Source organism: Leuciscus leuciscus, assembly GCF_965113295.1.
Source record: "Leuciscus leuciscus genome assembly, chromosome: 4".
Classification (NCBI taxonomy): Eukaryota; Metazoa; Chordata; class Actinopteri; order Cypriniformes; family Leuciscidae; genus Leuciscus; species Leuciscus leuciscus.
The window spans coordinates 22,082,383-22,104,731 of record NC_138728.1 but is presented as its reverse complement, the minus strand read 5'-3'; the positions used below and the strand labels follow the sequence as shown (position 1 = coordinate 22,104,731).

Below are 22,349 nucleotides of genomic sequence, written 5' to 3'. Positions count from 1 at the left end.
TGGCAGAACTGTCTGACAGTGCAGGTACTGGTGGAAGCACACAGTCCCTGTCTGATATACTCATAGCAAAAAATTGTTTCGTTCTTCACTCAGAGGTTAAGAAATTTTGAAATTCCCTAGGTTGGTGAAATACCCGAGTTAAGGCCGTGACACCCTGACGTAAAAGAACTAGCGGAGAAAATAACTATCTATATTAGCAGGTATCAATAGTCTATATTCTTCATTCGAAAAGGGAAACTGAAACTAGGACTGCAGAGATACAAACCGTAAATAAAGCAGCGCTTGCTTACCATTTAAACATTAATCACGCTGATCACTTTCTTCACTCCAGGCGGTTCGTGTTGTTATGAAAATATCAGCGCATTGGAATGTTCAGGTAGGATGATGTAAAATTAGAACAGGCTTCCGTCTGTAACGTCTTGACTTCTTCGCTCGCTTTAATCGCGTTCACTTTTATTCTAGTGCACTGAACTCTGAAAGCTTGTTTCCGCCACAGAATGAAAAATAAAAAAGGTATTTGTGACTTTTAATCTCATATAATAAATTGAGAGTTCTAAAGTCAGAATTGCGTGATATAGTCGCAATTGCGAGTTCTAAAGTCAGAATTGCGTGATATAAAGTCGCAATTGTGTGTTATTAAGTCTGAATTGTGAAATATAAATTCGAATTTGCGAGAAATAAACTCGAAATTCTGACTTTTTTCTGGCAATTGCGATTTTATATCACGCAATTCTGACTTTATAACACGCAATTGCGAGAATTCTGACTTTATTTCTCGCAATTCTGACTTTGATGTAAACTCGCAATTGTGAGATAAAAAGTCGCAATTATCCTTCAAAATGTTTTATTCTGTGGCGGAAACAAGCTTACATACTGAACACCCAATCAAAGTTCTCTCAGAGTTGCCGACGGACGCCGATTCGACATGCTTAATTGGCCAAAAAAAACAACGGGGTCCGACAAGTGCTGATGGTGCGGAACACACCGCAAAACTTCAACGACGAAGGTTGTGTCAGGGCCTTTAAGAAATGAACCTCAAAAAAGCAGAATTCTTGGACCACACCGACCTATTATGTCATTATCATAGACCAATGGCAGATCAAAAGCGTTTAACAGCCATTGCAAACATTGAATCTTTTAGGCCTTCAGTGTCATGAAGATCTGTGATTCTAATAGTATTAAAATAAAGATGCTTTCACTCAGTTTTCTATGCTTCAGAAGCATCAGAGAGAAAGTGTGAGTGACAGGTCACTGGGAAAATACAGCCTATATTAACATACCAAAGCTCAGTGGCAAACAAAACAATTGATTGACATTTCACTGACTCCAATTTGCCTGTTACAGACTCTCGGTTAATTACCAGAAGTTAAAATAAAACCAATTTAATGAAGGTCGTGCTAATTAGCTAGGAAGAGGATGAGGAGAAAATGAAATGCTAGAGTTTGAAACAGGTCACGGGTCTGATCCAAAATCTAAACTTTCATGTAAGTCTTATGAAAATTGGTTGATCTTTCCCATGCAGAAAGGTCTTGCATCTAGATGACAACACAACATGGAAATAATGACAATTAAGACTAATGTATTATTTTTTTGTTGTTGTTTTTAGTTTTTTTATGCATGTCTCTTTCAATGTAAGTCTCCATGACTAATATCATTTTATCATCTGCCAGGGGAAAATGATAACTCAAATCGTTTAGAAAGGCAACAGCACACATCTTTTCAACAAGCTTTAAAATGTATAAAACACAGAGGTGCACCAGAAACCTGAAATACTGCATAATAATAATAATAATTATTATTATTATTATTATTAACATAAGCCATTGTTATTTTAGTATTATTTATGTATTATTATAGTATGTATTCAAATTTTAAATTAGCTTTTAATTCTTTATATTTTCAGTTTTCATTTTATATTAATTATGTTATTATTTCTATTTAGCTATATTTTTTTTAAACTTTTATGTTTTATTTTCCGTTGTAAACTATTTTAGTTTCGAATTTTTATTTAAGTTTACGTTTTTCATCTAATAAAATCGTATATTTTGCTTTATTAAATTACCAAAAACCACTTATTAACAAAACAACCAAATATTAATATCAGAGAGACGTTTGATGTTTGACTGACCTTTAGGCGAGCCGACAGGAGCTTCACTGTGTGACTTCACCAGTCTGTTGTCACTGAGTGGAAGAGCCTCTGAACCGAAAGACAGTTCTGTTGTCGTCTCTGCCCCTTCCTCTCTCTCCTCCTCTTCTTCCGGCTCTTCCTCCTGTTCCTCGTGCGCTTCCTCTCCGTCTTTCCCGTCAGGCTCGGTCATGCTATCCATCTGCTGCTGTCTTCTTTCCTGCAGCTTGCTGTGGTTTTCTATCACCTTATTGGCTGTCTCCATGACGACCTCGATGTTGAGATTTTGGGCTGCCATGGCGAGAAGTTCATCATCATCATCTCCAACATCCCAGGCGTCACTGGTGATGCTCTCGAACTCTTGGAAGGTGGTGGCTTTCTTTGGTTTTCCTGGCGTAGTGGAAGACGGAGGCTTGTTTCCTGCTTTTATCAGACTGCAAAAAATAGAAGAGACTTTTGTTGATACAGTATATGAATCAAACTCACACAGAACGCTGGTGTTCCACATATAATGGTCAATAATATCCCTGCATGTGGGGAAAGACAACTCATAAAGAACAGGGATATTGTTCTGGTTTCTCTGACTCCCACTGGTAGTTGCTACATCACTGTTGTTGGTGAATTTCTAGCTTATGTTGCCCCAATTTGCCAACTCTCATTAAAATCCGAAGACTTCCGTACACTGTCACAGCAGCTGTCAGAGAAAATTGCTGTCATCATTTACTCACCCTCAAGTTGTTCTAAACCTGTATGAATTTCTGTTAACACTTTAGAATATGTATACAGTAACAAAGCACTAATAAATCATTAGCAAACTATTCGTTTTTAGTTAATTAATAGTTTATAAACTGTAGTTAATACATTAATAGACTACCCCCTGGTTTCACAGAGACGGCTTAAGCTAGTCCCAGACTAAAATGCATGTTTGAGCTGTTTTAACAGAAAGTTAATTGCACTGATATATCATAAAATATGTCAGTCCCATTCTTTTGTCTCAAGATCCACATCAGTAATGTTTTTTCTAAGGCACATTTATAAAAGCTACTTAAATATCCTTAATGAACTAAGGGCTAATCCTGGCCTAATCTAAGCCTTATCTGTGAAAACCAGGCTAATATACAAACAGCTAGTTCTTCATTCACTGTCAATGAAATAAATAAAAGTGTTATTGTTTAATTAGCTCATATGTAAAGAGTTAGATAATGCTTTGTTAAAGGTGCTCTAAGCCAGTGGTTCTCAAACTTTTTAGAGTGGCGTACCCCCTAAGGCTTTTAACATCCTTCTGCGTACCTCTCTCCCTATATATCCTCTCTGCAGTCGCACCTTTTTCAGTAAGGGACAATATTTGCCCCCTTAAATCGATTTTTAAATCGACCTTTACAAATACCTTTATAAAAGAAATTATGTTTTAAATAAATTTTAAAAAAGTTCAATAGAGGAATATGCAGTGATGGTAAAACGAACTGATGCTTTGAAATATTAAATTAAAACCGCCAGTAGGTGGCAGAAAGTCACTGTCTTTATGAATGAGTCATCGAGTCATTCACTCATTCAGTAACGAAGCAAGTGGCTGTAATTATGAATGAATCATTGACTCTCGTGATTTGTTCAAAGCCGCAGATTGGTTCACAAACACTGCTGTGGCCTTGGAGCTATTATTTTGTTGCAAAAAATACTGACAATACTGTTTTTTGATCATCACTTAATACCAATACCTTATGTTTGTTGAGCTGTTGTATAAAATCACTGTCACATTTGCAGTCGTGTGGATATTTGTACAATATGTGATCAACATTAAACACAGGAACTCACGCAGGGTATGTATCTGTATCGAAGAGAGTCTGAATATTAAAGGTGCAATGTGTGATATTTCTGAGGATCTATTGACAGAAATGCAATATAAGATCCATAACTATGTTTTCAGTGGTGTATAAAGACCTCACTTAATGAACCGTTATGTTTTTATTACCTTAGAATGAGTCATTTATATCTACATAACCGCGGCCACCCCCTTCTATGAAGGTCGACATACTGTGACGTCATGTTTCTACCGTAGCCGACAGCGAACAGAGCGCTACAGAGCGCGTTTCGTCACTAACTTCAATGAGAAGCAGCAGAAAAAGACGCAGCAGAATACTCAGGTTGTCCCTGACGCGGCAAACGTGGAGAAAAACATGCTGTCTGAACGACGCCTCGGACATCGTAACGTTTTCTTTGATGCTCTTATCTTATACTAACTAGCATGGAAACAAGCTATCGTAAAGTCAGTGAATAAAAGACTAACACAATGATAAACAAGTAAAAATAACAATCGCAATAACATGTGGTTTTACTGAATAATTAAGTAAATATAATTTAATATAAAATATAATATAGAGAAACCTCATTGCTTGACTTGCTACTCTCTGCTGACTCAGACGACGACATCTTCCGATCCTACGTCGGCCACCGTAGCTTCTCATTCGAGTTTGCAATTTGAAGGAAAGGCCGCGAGTTATTGACCGGTTGCAATTCGCAAATCTCACCACTAGATGCCACTAAAAATCACACACTGCACCTTTAAATCGATCTCAATGTGCAGTCTAGTGTCTATATTTGTTCTTCGTACTAGTAAGTACTAAATACCCACTTTTACAAAGGTAGGCTACATTGTCGAGAACGGCATTATAGCGCGATTTGCCAAGGCAGCATAATCTGCACGCAACCTACAGTATCATATGCACGCTGCTTGTGTGAATGCAGTCAGTTTTGACCGCAAAAGATGAGGTCATTTGATCGGGTGTCATGTATTTAACGCATTTTACCTGATAGAAATACATGCTAAGTTTACACGGAAACGATCTGAAGAGAAAACGCAAAAGTGGCGTTGTGTTATCACTTTTTATTATTTTTATTTTATTCGAGCGTTATGGGGGGGAAATCTGCGTGCATATGGTGACGCAAAAGTGTGTGAAATCCGATGTAGTATGCACTCCAGGCGGCTAGGTGGCAATGTGAAGCACTGCCACACAACAACACCAAGTCCGCGCGCCTGCGTACAACCTATCTTTTTAAGATTTCCACTCTGGAGGGTGGTTTCACTTTTTTGCGTTTTTAAGCCCCAAAAACGCCGTCGCCGTCTAAACAAAAGACACATCTGATAAAATATTTTTACGTTTTCACCCGCAAGCGTTCTCGTGTAAACAGGGCCTTAATGTTATTTTTAAGATGGGGTAGAATTAAATGAATGGCAAAACTCAGTATTTTGATCGCGTACCCCCTTGTCACCTCACATACCCCAGTTTGAGAACCACTGCTCTAAGCGATGTCACACGTTTTTTAGGCCAACATTTTTTTTTGTCACATACAGCAAACATCTCCTCACTATCCATTAGCTGCCTGTCCCCTGAACACACTGTAAAAAAAGCGCAGTCTCTGCAGACCGCCCAGGTTCCACAAACGGCAACAAAAACAAACTGGCCCAGCCTGGACCACGAAACATAAACAGTGTTCCAGCCAATAACCGACAAGAATGATTTGGTGGTGGGGGTTGGGAGGTTAGTGCGCGTGCACATGAAGGGGGGTGTGGGGAGTGGAGGAGAGAGAAGCATGAAAAGGGAAATTAGCTAGAGGAGAGATGTCCTAGACAACGACTAACGTTAAAAATTGATATTCTTGAGAATTTTGATATGGTCGACACACGACCAAAGAGACGACGTTCTGATGAACAAATAACAAAGAGGAGGGAAAAGGAAAAGGAGAAGGAACGCGCGAAGTCCCGAATTTACATCGGAAAAGCATTCAAAAGGTGACGAGAACTCCGCCGGCAGAAGGGCTTCCAATCCGATATTCAGGTGGCTCTGTTTTTGCTGGACAGGTGTGTAAATCCAGTTTGTTTTTTCTAAATGGTTCATGACTGTTTAAGGAAGCACGGAGGGGAGGGGAGGGGAGGGGACAGGATGAGGAGGAGGGATGGTCGAGCTAGCCTCCGTTTTGTTTGACAATACTTTGAACGTCAACAAGAAGTGACTTCACCCAACATCGCTTAGAGCACCTTTAAAGGTGCAGTCTGTAAGAATGACAGCTAGTGGTTGAAATATGTACTGCAGTCCAAATTCAAAATATCGTAGATTGTCTGCTTAATATTTGCTAACACTTTATTGTGTAAAGACAAGAGACATTCTACTGACTATAAGTAACTTGAAAACTACAAGTCAACTTATTACACTAACCCGAACCCTAACACCTGACCAAAACCTAACAGTCTACTAATACTCTAATGAGAGTTAGTTGACATGTAGTTGCAAAGTTACTTATAGTTAGTAGAATGTCTAAAGTGGACTATAAAAATAAAGTGGAAACAGAAATTCATACAGGTTTGGAATAAATTGAGGGTGAGTAAATGATGACAGAATTTTCATTTGTGTGTGAACTATCCCTTTAAGACTAAATAATATGCAGAATCATAAAACTATTAATCACTATTAAAAAGCTAAACTAATAAATAAATGACAAAAGGCACAAAATGAGCTGCTACTCAAAACCAGATTTCCCAAGCAAAAAGGGTGCATTGTATTGCTAATATTTCAACATACATTACAGGTTGAGAATAGTTTAAATAAGGAAATGAGATACAATGCTTAATGTGTTCTGTTCAGGTTGATGTTGTATTCTCACTAATAGCTAGATAACCAAAAAATCATATTTCCACATTCTATCACATTCTAAAATGCACAAAGGCGGCTGTTTTTGTTCTTGTTTGACGTGGCACATTAATGGGCAGGGTTTGCTGACTCATTGTAGCAACATCTGTGTTTGTGACAAAGATAACAGCAACAAGTGTGACCTGACAATGTATGATCACTGCTATTACTATACTATTTAATCATATGCAAACTCAACAATCAAAATGTACCCTATTCATATCCTTAAATCACGTTTATGTGATTACTGTGTTAAAGTGACATTACATGGGATATATCACACTCACTCTCACTCTCGCTCTCTCTCTCTCTCTCTCTCTCTCTCTCTCTCTCTCTCTAATATATATAATCTATCCATCCATCCATCCATCCGTCTGTCTGTCTATTATCTATCCATCCATCCATCCATCCATCCGTCCGTCCGTCCGTCCGTCCGTCCGTCCGTCCATCCGTCCGCCGATCCATCCATTCATCTATCCATCCATCCATCCATCCACCCATCCATCCGTCTGTCCGTCCGTCCGTCCATCCATCTGTCCATCCACCCATCTGTCTGTCTGTCTGTCCGTCCGTCCATCCGTCCATCCATCCATCCATCCATCCGTCCATCCATCCATCCATCCATCCATCCGTCCATCCATCCATTCATCCATCCATCCATCCGTCCATCCACCCATCCATCCATCCATCCATCCATCCATCCGTCCATCCACCCATCCATCCGTCCATCCACCCATCCATCCATCCGCCCATCCATCCATCCACCCATCCATCCATCCACCCATCCATCCGTCCATCCACCCGTCCGTCCATCCGTCCGTCCACCCATCCATCCATCCACCCATCCATCTTCTGTCTATCATCCATCCACCCATCCATCTATCCGTCTGTCTATCCATCTATCCGTCTGTCTCTCCATCCATCCAACCCATATATCTATCTATCTATCTATCTATCTATCTATCTATCTATCTATCTCTACAGGGGTCGGACAATGAAACCGAAACACCTGCTTTTAGACCACAATCATGTATTAATGTATTAGTATGGTGTAGGGACTCCTTTAGTGACTATACAGCATCAATTCAAGTCCTTGAGCTTTTGAGCTTTCCTCTTCCAGAACAGTGGCCATGTCACTATGTGATGTTGATGGAGGAAAAAAAAATTCTGACTTGGTCCTCCAAAATACCCAAAAGTGGGTCAAAAATATTAAGATCTGGGGCCTCATGAATACAACTTTCCATAGATTTCATACTAAAAATGTGCGTATGCGAAAAAGCTTGATTTTGAGAGATTTATAAAACCATGCGTACGCCAAAACTTGAAATATATAGCCAATATAGTTGTTGAATTTCACTCATATGTGAAACTAAGAAAGTAAAATAGGAAAGCAAAAGCATGAAAACAATTTAAAAAAAGATCCTCTTCTATCTTTAAATATGCCAAATACATACACACATTTTCCTTTAAATATAGCTGCACTTACTTGGCATGTAGCAGAGGGTCAAAGGGAGGATGTTGGGCTCCATAAACATGCTGGATACTGCGAAAAAGAAAAAAAGCGTTATGATGCATGTTTATAAGAAAAATCTGTCTCTATTTTTAACTCCCTCCTTTATTTATATGAACTGAAAACTGGTTTGACAAATCAAGGTCCAAGACGCTATTCTTGATTTAAAAACAACAACAACAACTAGGCATAATTTTAAAAAGTTATTAGAAACATATGTGTCACATGTATAACTATATAATATAATTATATATAATATATTATATATATATATATATATATATATATATATATATATATATATATATACATACACACGTTTGAGGAAGTTGCTGTCATCACCAACCAAAATGCACCAATGTACCACGTAAATATCATGGTATTTGAATACAGTAATCATCCAGTACCATGGAATATATCAAAATACTACTATTAACGTAGTATCACAATCATTGTACCAATCTGTAAGTTTAAAAAGAGGGGCCCAGCAGCACATAGCTACCAGGCTAATACATGCCTTTATGAACTAAACTAGAGCTTAAATCAGTATTACCACCATATACACATTGATCAGATGTCAGTGCTAGAAGAATATAATCATGATCAATATAAACTTAATACATTATTTAGATCAATCCAATCATGGATGTGTACAGCTAGCACACATTACCTGAGTTTAAGACAGCCTTTAAAAGGGTCAGATTTTGATGACACATGTTATTCTAAATATTTGAAGCTCCTCTGGTGAGATCTAGCGCTGACAGATATTGTTCGATTAGCTGAACCCCTAACTGAACACATATAAATACACACACATAGCTAACACACAGACATTAGCATGAACACGTCACTCACTTCCCAGGAACCTTGGCTGTGTTTCTCTTCCAGAACTGTTTTTTGTTGCCGTCAGCTGACATCTTTTGGCTTCAGAGTACTCGCTCATAAATTAATTTAGAGAAAAATGCTGATAAGTTGTGCAAACTGTGCACGAAGAGTTTATTTACACCTCAATTCCTCTTCGGAAACTCAGAGAGCCGCCATGTTGGTACCACCCATTACACATAAGCGCAGCTGTGATTGGCTAAGGGGTGTCATGAGTGGCTGCTGAACAGCCAATCACAAGTGGAAATGTAGTTCCCTCTCAGTTCCTCCACAGGCTTTTTTAAATATTTTCTGTTTAGGGAATTTATGTCTAAACAAATGAAAGTGATTTAAAACAAAAACATTAGCCAAAATAAAAAAAACCTTTGAATGATAAAAAAAAAAAAAGATGAGTATTGAATAACAATTTCATAATTTATTGTTTGGGTCAAACTGAAAGTGTTCTATATATTATGAAAGTGAAAGAGTACTGATGTTGTCAGGGTCTAAAAAAAAAGACAGAAACAAACAAACAAATAAATAAATAAAGTGACATTAAATGTAAGTAGTTCAATACATTTAGAGCATTTCATCAGAAAAAAATATATATATTATCTGTTTCCTTGTTGCTAGTCACAATCTGGAAACGGATGGAAACCACATCATGCCACTACTTTAGAGAAAGGAGAATCCAAAACTTTGCTTCTTCATGTCAATGACTTTATAAAAGTATGTCAATCACCCACATCGCCCCTCCTACAATGGAATTATGAGTGACGCATATCTCTAAACTCCTCCCACTTTATCAGGAAAGAGAAAACCGCTATGTAGCCAAACTGCTCAGGAGACAACGAGCACCATTGTAGCGATTGTAGCATTTTTATAATCATTTAAAGCGTCGGCTCGTATAGTATAAACCCGTTTTGAAGATGAAAGTCAGATAACTAACGTGTTTGTGTTGTTAAGAGCAGAAATGGAGAAGCAGCCGCGTCTGTTGTGTTCTGAGCTGTGTGTTCAACGCAGACCATATGAGGTCATATTGAACTGCGCGATTCTCGCGTGGAAAGACGTACAAATCGGCCAAAAACACACCGGACGCACCATATATGGATCTGTCAAAGCTGGTGAGTTGCACATCTAATACAATAATAACACCATAATAGATATACAATGCGTTTTCGCTGCTTTTGTTTGTTCTTGTGGCGTGTGTCTCAAAGCAAACAGAGCTGCCTATCTACTAGACCGCAGTTTAGGGCATCTTACAGGGCAGAGAATCAAAGTACGCAGCATTTTGGGCCAGCTGACTGTGATGCCCCAAAATGATGCTTGGGTCCGGGGACCAAGGGAGTGCTAGGGGAGGTTGTGGAAAAGTTTAGAGAAAAACGTTTAAGAAATATAAATGGTCAAACACGCTGCAAAGTAGATATTGTTGACAGAGAACTTATGTATGATGTTGCTGACTCTAACAATGGATGCTGATTGGAAGACGTCTGTGATGCCCAAAAGCATCCTGCTGACCTGGAACCATAGAACCCAGTTTTGATGACCTACAAACACTACTGACTCAGCAAGTTGCTTTAACGCCAAAAACCAGTGTTGAGTAAAGTTACTGTGAAAAGTAATGCATTACAATAATGCGTCACTCCCTTAAAAAGTAACTAATTGTGTTACTTAGTTACTTTTTTAGAAAAGTAATGTGTTGCGCTACTTTTTTTCCACCTGGGCTGGGCTTGTTTTTTTATAACAAAAAAGTTATATTTTTGGGCAAATGCAAAGACCCTTTCACACCAAAAGTGAAATAATAAGCCTCCGGCTGAAGAAAATGTAAATTTCCGAGTATACAGTAGAGGGTGCAACTCAAGCAAACCTTTCAGCTTCTGCTGGATGCAGGAGAATAAAAACTAAAAAGCAATTACATTGGTCAATAAAGTGAGATTAAATGCATAATGTATGTTTTATTTAACATATTTAGTTATTGGAGGTTTGCATAGTATTCTGATTCTGCATTTCACTGATTTTATTCATTTTGAGGAATATTGAATCTTTGTGCAAGTGAGATGAGTAAATGCACGCTCACATTTAGTCTAGAACTACAATAACCATCATGTTTACTCACAACGCCTCTGCACTTCGATTTGTCTCAACATGGGGACAAGAGAGCTGAGCTGTCACTCAATAAATGGGAAAACAAAGTATCTTACTTCAATATTTTGTTGTACATAAAAGTAATGCGTTACTTTACTAGTTACTTGAAAAGTAATCTGATTATGTAACTCAAGTTACTTGTAATGAGTTACCCCCAACACTGCCTAAAACTGCTGCTGAATTAGGAACACTTCTGTGATGCCCGGAAACATTGTTGATTTGGAGCATATATAGCATAACCGCTACTGACTCAATACACATAAATAATGCCCAGAAATTCTCCGATGTATGATCCACAGAAATGCAGGTCTATGATGCCCAAAACACTACTGGCTCAGAAAATGCCTATGACACTCTAAACATGCTTCCTAGTAACTTGTCTAGGCCCAAACATGCTGTGTTCTGTGCAAATACATATGACCTAAATTGCAGCCATTATTTAGCCTCTTTAATCAAGATTCTTGAAATAATACATTTTTGAGTCTAGTTTCAGGTCAGTAGAAAATCTGTGATGAACATTTAGCCTATATTAGTTAAGTAGGGCCCTATGATTTCCGTGATGCGGAAAACCGGAATCACGGAATTTACACATGAAAACCAAAATATCAACTTCACCCTTTCCGCAACAACATTGAAAGCTCAGTCAACATAAAGGATGTGAGTGCACCACAAACACTACGGGTGTTTTTCTCTTCTCCGTAAATAAATCTTGTAGCAGAGCTAAAGCAAGCGTTTCTCGGTGGTGGAAATCTATTAGCTATTTAAACTTCTTTGTTGTTGTGAAGAGCGCAGTGCACGGTTGCATAGCAACGACAGACGCCACGGGAAAATCGGACCGAATTTTACTATAAATAATAAAAAAATAAGCTAATGTGCATTGTATTTGTAAATGTCAGTAATTTATCTTTTTTTGCTTACATGGAGGGGGTCACTGATGATGATGGGTTAACACTGGACATTTAGGCTGTAATATGTCATTGTGTTGGCTTTCTGTCAGGCACATATCGTTGTTTCAATGTTTGTCTCCCTGCAGCATGGCTGCATTTAATCTATAATTTAATATTCATCAATCCTACCTTGTAACTGTTACCTTCATGTTACTGTTATTTTTGGCCAGAGATTTGTTGAAGGTTTGGCTGATTTTTTTTTAGAATTTTGAATGTGCTTTGCTGAATATATTAACAGTTTAAATAAAAAAGCTGAATTGTGAGTTTGTGTAACGGAATTTTTATAGGTCAATACTGCTTAGAAGTGAAAAGAAAACAAGCAAATCCGAAAAATCCGAAAGGGCTGAAAATAAATCCAAAAAAAACGGAATAAAAAAAAACGGAATTTGAGAAAAAATAAAACGGCTTTCATAGGGCCCTAGTTAAGGCACCCACACACTTCAAGATTTGGCTGATTGTGATAAGATTACCGTATCACACTATAGGAACAAAACTGTTAAATCTATGATTTTATCATCATGTTTATGATCTCCCACATTTTAAAAATCTGATTTAAAAAGGTTTTAGTGGGCCACCCTTAAGATTAGAACACCAAGAGAATAGACAAATAAATGTATTACATGCAATCTGCAAGCTATCACATCATTACCACATGGCACAAGCTGATTGGCCTCTGCTGATCTTGCAGCCAATGAGATTGCTTGCTCAACTTTTAAACAGTCTGGTTCATTGTTTGCTATAAGCTAGTCTTGCATCAGTTCCTCTGAACCCCTCCTCCTCCCCCAGCTCCACCTGCCTAGATCTGCTATGGGATTTATGTATGTCTATTTATACAGCAGCTTATCTTATCTTACATGCTCATAGTAGAGTGTATGTGTATCTATTAGCAGTAGCAAGTCCATACTTGCATAATTTTCTTTACAGAAACATTTTCTGTCCCATTTTACATTAAGTGTCTTTAACTCTTACTTGCTTAAAAACAAAAGTTTGGGTAAAATGTATTGTGTTCATGTTGTATTATTTACAAAACACTTTTTGCTAATTACAGGTGTAATCACATGCCAGTATTTTGTAAATGTAAGTATAACCTAAAAATGTTTATCAAACGATGAATTTAAATGTTAGCAGATATTGTTAAATACTCTTAATATAAAGTGGGTTCAGTTTTTCTTTCCATACACTCAGTGGCTGGTAATAACATCAGATTCAGTTACAGTGAAGCTGTGTATTGAGTTCTCAGACTGTGCTGGAAGGTCAGACGAGGTCACTGATCTAGAGGAATTGGGTTGTGTGTTCTCTTACGAGAGGTTCTCTCGTATTGCGTAAGCTAGCTTACGCTGCGGGAAAGTCTCCTTTCTCGAGATACTGAAGCCAAAAATTATCCTTAATTTTTTAAAACTTTGTCAACGCAGTGCGGCAGCCTGCAGACCTAGGGCAAGCGAATCGCGTGCCCATTGGCTGCTCTGCGGCAACTGCAGCAGCCTATGGCTGAGCCTTGCGCGTGACGTCACGTCCAATGAGCGCGCTTGGCGCGCTTAATGCGTCACAGCCCGTCATTAGGGGTGTGGCTTAGCGTATATAAGCAAGGAACAGAGGCTGCTTCACTGATTTCTGTCTCTTCAGCGAAGCTCTTCGCATCGCTGATCTTCGAGGAAGCCGCCGTCGAATCAAGCGACCAGCACGCCGAGGATTTCAGCCTGAGGACGCCGGCCGCTCGCCGCCTTCAGCCTTCCCTGCCTGCTGCGCCATCCGGCATATATATCCTTTCATTGCTCTGTGTTGTGTGTTTGTGTGTCCGCCGCGACACACCTGCATCTAAAAGAGCGCGAGGCGTTGTTGCAAATGCCTCGCTCATCCTGTGGCTCGTGCAGAGCCGCGCTCAGCGACGGAGACTGCCACGTGTTGTGCACTCTCTGCCTGGGCTTCGACCACGCAGCCCGCGCTCTCTCCGAGGGCGGCTGCGATCAGTGTGAGGAGTTACCGATGTCGACCCTACGGGCTCGACTCGCTAAGTTCGAGGAACCTCCACCTTCTCCGGCCACTTCTTCTGGGCCACGTAAGAAGAAACGTCGCTCCCAAAGGCCGCCGGAACTGGACGCTACAGCTGAGCGCTCGCCGGAACCTCTCCCGCGAGCCTCACTCTCTCCTTCCCCCCCACCCTTCACCGACGCGCAGCTGCCGGCCTCTGCCCGCACTGCCGTCGTCCTGGGGGATGATGCAGATGATGCCGCTGACAGCTGCTCTCTGCTCGCGTCTGACAGCGAGGACTGGTCGGGCTCTCACCGCTCCGCCCCCTCGACTTTGGAGTCTACCAGATCACGTGCCAGTGTTGACGCGGAGCTTCTCCGCCTCCTCACTCAAGCGGTCGAGAGAATGGGACTGGATTGGTCCCCACCTAAGGAGCCGGAGCCCAATCGCCTTGACGGGTGCTTTCTACCTAGCCGCCGCCCTGCGCCTGCCTCTAGGTCAGCACCCTTCCTGCCTGAGCTCCACACCGAGCTCTCTAAATCCTGGAACGCTCCGTTCTCCACCAGACTCCGCTCGCCAGTCTCCTCGGCTCTCTCCCAGGTGGACAGAGCCGCCGAGAACGGCTATAACGCTATCCCCGCCGTTGAGGAAGCTGTGGCAACGCACCTTTGCCCGCCGTCTGCTAGATGGCGCTCAAAGTCTGCCCTGCCGTCTAAAGCCTGCAGGACCACCTCAGCTCTCGCCGGCCGCGCTTTCGCCGCCTCCGGCCAGGCTGCTTCCGCCCTGCACTCAATGGCCGTCCTTCAGATCCTTCAAGCCGACCTCCTCCGTGAGCTGGATGAGAAGGGCTCGGGTCCGTCCGCCTTAACTGATCTGCGCAGCGCTACGGATCTTGCGCTACGCGCCACCAAGACCGCTGCTCAAGCCATCGGCAGATCCATGGCCGCGCTCACCGTCATCGACAGACACCTCTGGCTGACTCTCGCTGACATGAGTGACTCCGAGCGCGCTGTTTTCCTGAACGCACCACTTTCGCCCACCGGCCTCTTTGGCCCTGCGGTCAGCGGAATTGTGGATCGGTTCTCCGAACTACAGAAGGCGTCACAGGCGATGAACCTCTTCCTGCCCCGCCGTTCGAGCCCAGCCACAGGCCGCCCTCAAACTCAGCCTCCTGTGCGCAGCTCTAACCAGCGCTCTTCCAGGCCTCCCAGCGCTTCGCAGCGACGCCAGGGCAGTCGCCCCAGGTCACGCTCGACCAGCCGTCACAGACCGCCGCCCCCACGGGGCCCGCGGCCCAAGATCGCGTTGAAGCCTGAGCCCGCGAAGTCCTCCTAGCATCCGCAAGGAGGAAAAGATGGTTGGGTCCCGCTACGGCCGGACCGCCATCGAAACGCACAGCTCTGTCAGTCCCCTATGTTCAGGCTACTGCAGCAGCACACACCGCAGCCAACGAGCCAGTAATGACACTCGCTCGCCTGCACACAAACGCCGTTTTCACGGCGACTCAGATAAATCTCAAAAAGAGTATAAGTGCTTTAAGTGTAGAAAATGTGCCCACACCCACGTGTTCACTGCTTCACACATGTACAATCCCCATGGTAACGCGCCCAGAGCGCTCTCTCATAAAGCGGCCTCACACCGCTCGAGTACTAAATGTAGGAAATGTGCCCACACTTCCGTGCCCACACCTACTCGCTGCTCGCTCTGTCACTCAGTTACCTCAAGTTGCTACGGCTCAAGCCGCAGGGATATTAAGTGTAGGGAAAGTGCCCACTCCCGTGTCCTCACTGCCTCACACAGACCAGGTTCCCATGGCAACGCGTCCAGAGCGCTATCTCTTAAAGCGGAAACTTTCCGCTCGAGCATCAAGTGCAGAAAATGTGCCCACAGCATTGTGCTCACACCTGCCCACTACCCGCTCTGCCAGACAGGTTGCAAACCTCATAAAGCTCCCAAACACTGGCCGTGTCATAAGTGCAAATCCCGCGCCAGCTCACGAGCACGCGCACCCACTTTCAGACACCATTATCCCCACGCCGCTCTCGCGCCTGGGTTATTTGGCAGCAGCTCACGCTCCATCGTCCGAGATCGAGCTTCTAAAATCTGCACAGTCGGCCAGCCCTGTTCTTCTGCCCTCGTGTCCGAGCATCGGCGGCGCGCGCGCCGCTCCATCCTCTCTGGTACAGGTTCCCCATCCCGCGCAACGCGGCGATCTGAACCCAGAGACCATTCGACCCCTAGCTATGCATGCAAAAGCATGGGAAGCTATTCAGGGCGCGTCAGAATGGGTGCTCAACACCATAAGACACGGCTATTCGCTCCAATTTGCTCGTCGCCCTCCGCGCTTTCTAGCGCAGACGGAAACGAAAGTGAGTTTGGAAACAGCGCATCTGCTTCAAGCAGAAATAGCAAAGCTGCTGCGAAAAGGGGCCATAGAACAAGTTCATCCTTCCTCGAGCGAGTCAGGCTTTTACAGCCGTTACTTCCTCGTTCCCAAGAAGGACGGAGCATTAAGACCTATTTTAGATCTGAGACATCTGAACAAGGCTCTCATGAGACGGCCGTTCAGGATGATTACAACCAGACAGATCCTTGCGCAAGTTCGCCCAGGAGACTGGTTTATTTCTCTCGATCTGAAAGACGCGTATTTCCAGATCCAAATAACTCCCCGTCACAGGCCATTCTTGAGATTCGCCTTCGACGGTCGAGCTTATCAATACACAGTCCTGCCGTTCGGCCTGTCTTTAGCACCCCGTACATTTACGAAATGCATGGACACGGCTCTCGCTCCCCTGAGGAGTCAGGGAATGCGAATTCTGAACTATCTGGACGATTGGCTCGTTCTAGCGCAGTCAGAGACAGAACTTGTGTCTCACAGAACAGCGCTACTCGACCACCTGGAGGGTCTGGGTCTAGCGGTCAACTGGACCAAGAGCTCGCTCTCGCCCCGGCAGTCAATTTCCTTTCTCGGAATAGAACTGGACTCGGTGGCAATGACGGCCAGATTGTCGGAGCAGCGCGCGCACCCGCATTCAGCACCTCGCTGCATCCTTCAAAGAAGGCAACCAGGTTCCCCTGAAAGCATTTCAGCGCATTCTGGGGCATATGGCCTCAGCTGCAGCAGTGCTTCAGCTGGGTTTACTGCGCATGCGCCCGCTTCAACGCTGGCTGAAAGCGCGCGTATCCCATCGAGCCTGGGCGACCGGCGGCTCGCTAATCAGAGTGACTCAGGTCTGTGTCTCAGCCCTGCAGCCCTGGCTAGCAGCCGAATGGTATCACACTGGAGTGACTATGGGAGTGGTTTCACACCGGAAAGTTGTCTCAACAGACGCGTCCAACCTAGGTTGGGGAGCGCTCTTCGAAGGCAGACCGGTCTATGGCCACTGGTCAGACCAGGAGAATCTCCTACACATAAACTGTCTAGAGATGCTTGCGGTCGAGAAAGCGCTCATGCACTTCCTCCCATTCCTCCATGGTCACCATGTTCTAGTCCGCACGGACAACACTTCAGTAGTGGCCTATGTGAACCGCCAGGGCGGTGTCAGATCAAAGCAACTCTGCGCCCTGACGGAACGCCTCCTCGTATGGGCTCAGCACTCTCTGCGCTCTCTGAGAGCATCGCATGTGCCTGGCCATCTGAACGAGGGCCCCGACAGACTGTCCAGGGACAACGTTCCCCCTGGGGAGTGGTCTCTACACCCCCAAACAGTCCAGTCGCTGTGGCGCCGCTTTGGCAGAGCGAAAGTCGACCTCTTTGCGTCAAAAGACAACGCACACTGCCCAGTGTTCTTTTCAAAGAGCGAGGACGCGCTGGCCCAGACATGGCCCAGCGGCCCGCTATATGCGTTTCCACCGGTCTCTCTGCTGCCTCAGGTCATCGAGAGAGTCAGGAAAGCGCGCCACACAGTGCTCCTCATAGCCCCGTTCTGGGAGAACCAAGCTTGGTTCCCGGAACTCATACAATTGGCAGACTCAGCCCCCTGGCCGATTCCGGTGCGGAGAGACCTTCTCTCTCAAGCCCACGGCTCGTTTTGGCATCCCCACCCAGAGCACTGGTCTCTGCATGCGTGGAGCCTCAACAATTACATGCTGATCTACCAGAAGGGGTGATGAACACGATCATACAAGCTAGAGCCCCCTCCACGAGGCGGCTCTACACGTCTAAATGGTCGGTGTTTAACAAATGGTGCACTACCAGAGGGCTTAATCCACAGACATGTGGGGTCTCGCACGTTTTGTGCTTCCTTCAAGAGTTACTGGACGCGGGCAGGTCCCCCTCCACGCTCAAAGTCTATGTCGCGGCCATTTCAGCGCTCTCTGTCTCAGAGCCGGGCCGCGCATTAGGAAGGAACGAGTTTGTCATCCGCTTCCTTAGAGGAGCGTGGAGGATGAACCCCCCGCGACCCCCTTCGGTTCCTATGTGGGATCTTTCACTGGTCTTAGACGCACTGAAAGCACATCCCTTTGAACCCTTAGAAACTGTGGATATGAAATACCTCACGCTCAAAACCGTTTTTCTGATAGCTCTGTCTTCATTATCCACTAACGCTGCGTGCCTCGAGTTCGGACCCAATAACTCTAAAGTTATTCTCAGACCGAGGCATGGGTACGTCCCCAAAATTCTGGGCACTCCCTTCAGAGCGCAGGTCATTTCCCTTTCAGCCCTGCCAAATGCTGGCTGCGAGGCAGATAGTAATCTCCTCTGCCCAGTTAGAGCGCTAAAAAGCTATATTTCACGCTCCGCCGCCTTCAGGCGTTCAGAGCAGCTCTTTGTTTCGTTTGGTGGGCGCACCAAGGGTCTCGCCGCCTCGAAACACACCCTGTCCAGATGGATAGTTGATGCTATCGCAGCTGCTTACGCATCAAAAAACCTGCAGTGCCCTTTGGGCATTCGGGCACACTCCACCAGAGGCATGGCCTCATCGTGGGCGTGGTCCAGTGGGATTCCCATTCATGACATTTGTGCGGCGGCAGGCTGGGCCTCCCCCTCCACATTTGTTAGGTTTTACAACCTGGAAGTCCCCGCTTTGCAGGCCAAAGTGCTATCAGTCTAAGTCTCGCGTAAGCCAGCCCACTGTCTGTGCGCGGGCTATGTTGCGGATTTAGCTCTACTGGTTGAGCTACACTATGTGGGAAGTGTTAGTTGGACCGGCTGTGCCGCTCCCTGCCCCATATTATGTGCTTGTGTACTGTGGTATCTTGGCCGCCCAGCTCCGCTTCGCGTTCCCTGGGCCCCCCCCCCATGGGATTCATTCAGGATGCTGGGCGCGCGCACGGCGTTGACAAGGGTGTTCCCGCAGCGTAAGCTAGCTTACGCAATACGAGAGAACCTCTCGTAAGAGAACGTACTCGGTTACTAACGTAACCTCTGTTCTCTCTAGAGAGGGAACGAGTATTGCGTAACCCGCCGTGCTCTCGCCACGAGCTCATTTCGCTTCATGCGACAGAAACCAGTGAAGCAGCCTCTGTTCCTTGCTTATATACGCTAAGCCACACCCCTAATGACGGGCTGTGACGCATTAAGCGCGCCAAGCGCGCTCATTGGACGTGACGTCACGCGCAAGGCTCAGCCATAGGCTGCTGCAGTTGCCGCAGAGCAGCCAATGGGCATGCGATTCGCTTGCCCTAGGTCTGCAGGCTGCCGCACTGCGTTGACAAAGTTTAAAAAAATTAAGGATAATTTTTGGCTTCAGTATCTCGAGAAAGGAGACTTTCCCGCAGCGTAAGCTAGCTTACGCAATACTCGTTCCCTCTCTAGAGAGAACAGAGGTTACGTTAGTAACCGAGTACGTTTTCTCCTGTCTACACACACTCTCATTTCTGATGGGTTATGCCTGGGATTGTTAATGAATCTTTAGATGTCTGTCATGAATTATCATATTTTAACCTCCAGGATTTGGGTTGTTAATCATTGCTTTCAGAAAATCTCTCTCATTCAACATGAAACAGGTTTTTTCGGGCTACACCGGGAAAATCCTAGACCTTTTCAGAAGAACAACATGGTCAAAAGAGTGACCACAAATAATATGCTTCACAAAAACACAACCTTTCCAGATTACTCTGTAAAATGCCAATCAGTCAAAGTTTAAAACCATTGGATACAAAAAGCAAAGACATGCTGCAGTTCAGCTTCTGCTCTTAGAAAGAAAATGAATAAAGTTATAAGTATAAAGTTTTAAGTATAATACATAAATGAAACAAATTGCTAATAGTCAGGAGTAAAGCTTACACAATTATAACATAACCTTGCAACTGAAAATAAATTTAAAAAGTTGTGTGGTCCATCCAAACACTGAACCTCATCTCAATGGTGTATTTTCATTTGATTGTGCATTTTCAAATATAATACCTGTTAAATGGCAGATGGACTTACTGGGCATTTCATTTGATCAGTTATAATCATTAGGAATCCTGACATACATGGTTGCAGACAGTGAACCGTTGTTATAAAAGAGTCTACTAAAAATATTATGTTCCCATTCATACAGGTTTGTAATAACATTAGTGGTTGATATCTTGCATACAAATAGGTTGCGTCTTTTGACCTTTGGAACATGTTCAAAAGCGTCCTTGTTAAAGAACCATAAACGCCACATAAAAATAGAGTCCAAACCTAATCCAGTTTTTGAAATGGTTTCACCCAAGCAAGGCAGTGGATACATAACACTGTGAATGCTAAGGAGAAGTTGAGAACTGGATGAATTCCAGTTCCAGTACTAAGATACATTACACAAAGCCGGCTTTTATTTAAAGGTCTTGATGGATGTTTTCCTCAGGGCCGTGACACATATGAAATGAAGTTTCCACCCTGTTTAAGGTAGTTCAAGGCGCCCGGTCATAGTTTAATTAAAGGATTTCACATGAACAAAACTATTTCTCATGAGAGGTGAGAGCGATTCCAGTTGCCTAAATTACATTTTTGTCATCAGTGCCCAAATATATTTGTTTAGTTTTTTGTCTTGCTTTTTGTTTTGTGTTTTTATTTTGTGTTTTGCTTTTGGTTTTGTTTTGCTTTTTTGTTCTGTTTTTGTGTTTTGCTTTTTTGTTTTGTGTTTTTATTTTGTGTTTTGCTTTTGGTTTTGTTTTGCTTTTTTGTTCTGTTTTGTGTTTTGCTTTTTTATTTTGTGTTTTTTGTGTGTTTTGCTTTTTTTGTTGGTGTGTGTGTGTGTTTTGCTGTTGTTGTTGTTGTTGTTGTTGTTGTTGTTTTTGTCTTGTTTGTTTTGATTTGTCTCTAAGAAAAACATCCAGATCACTTGACTGCAAATAAAAATTTTCTAACTCTTTGAACTGTTTTATTGCCATGTAGACATGAAGGAAATGTTTTTTGTTTTTTTCTCGTTTGTGAACCAGTTTTTTTGTTTTCACTGCGGAGAGCTTTCAGGCTGTCAGTGTGACTTGTCAGTGTCGGCTGTAGTGTGTGATGTAGGCCTATATGTCCATCGGCCATGTAATCTAACCCCTTTCACCATGAGTTTGTTTTCTCAGAATGCACGTAACTGAAGTAGTGGGGACACAAAAGACGTTATTTGTAGAGGGCCCTTTCATACTAAACAAATGTTTGGTTTTCCTGGAAAGGTCACTTTGGATGAATGAGTGGTGTGTTATGCTGGTCAAACATTGTGCTTCAGAGGTTTGCAAGAAGGGTATAAATGCTTGGTCCCAAACTCATGTCTCCATGGCAATAGATGCCCGGAAGGATACGAGCCATATTCCGCAACATGATCTGCATCAGGATCCATAAGTAATGCACATGTACTGGGATTGTTATTTCAAATTGTTGCCATAAAATTGAGGTTTCCACTAGCCTAGTTGTATTAAACACGCAGCCCTCAAGACATTAATTTGTGGCTCGCATGATGTCATAATTGTGCAATAATCAACTGTGCTACTGCAATAACCAGAGTTATGTTTTCTTGCGATATTAATAACAAACATGCCTGGGAGGTATAACTGTATATGCCATGCAATGATGGAAATCATTTGAGTTTAGAATTGAATCATGTATACCATGGTTTTAATTATTGGAAAGATTTTATCTTTCTGTATGAAAATTGTTTATCCCTAAACATTTTTTTTTTTCTGTCCCATAAAATCTTAGATGCTGACATGGC

The 22,349-nt window shown here is 43.3% G+C and overlaps 2 protein-coding genes and 1 long non-coding RNA gene across 5 annotated transcripts in view; 1 reads left to right on the top strand and 2 right to left on the bottom strand.

Annotated features, from left to right (window-relative positions):
• The window catches only part of tbc1d22a (TBC1 domain family, member 22a), a 164,145-nt gene extending 154,740 nt beyond the window's left edge, over positions 1-9,405 (bottom strand). For 2 of the 3 annotated variants that reach the window (XM_082167422.1, XM_082167424.1), the window contains exons 1-3: positions 9,173-9,405; positions 8,294-8,350; positions 2,129-2,559 (exon numbers count right to left, since the gene is read on the bottom strand). In XM_082167422.1, coding sequence (XP_082023548.1) covers positions 2,129-2,559; positions 8,294-8,350; positions 9,173-9,234 — 550 coding nt within the window. In that variant the 5' untranslated portion in view covers positions 9,235-9,405. The remainder of the gene's footprint in view (positions 1-2,128; positions 2,560-8,293; positions 8,351-9,172) is intronic. The other variant, XM_082167423.1, reaches the window with a different exon arrangement.
• A 565-nt stretch (positions 9,406-9,970) lies between these two features.
• cerk (ceramide kinase) overlaps positions 9,971-22,349 on the top strand; it is a 48,865-nt gene continuing 36,486 nt past the window's right edge. Inside the window, exon 1 of the mRNA XM_082167427.1 lies at positions 9,971-10,302. Coding sequence (XP_082023553.1) covers positions 10,152-10,302 — 151 coding nt within the window. The 5' untranslated portion in view covers positions 9,971-10,151. The remainder of the gene's footprint in view (positions 10,303-22,349) is intronic.
• On the bottom strand, positions 12,752-21,596 carry LOC309497223. The gene is made up of 3 exons (XR_014205447.1): positions 20,029-21,596; positions 13,359-13,565; positions 12,752-13,119 (listed from the first exon to the last, which is right to left on the bottom strand). It is a non-coding gene; the product is annotated as an uncharacterized lncRNA (long non-coding RNA).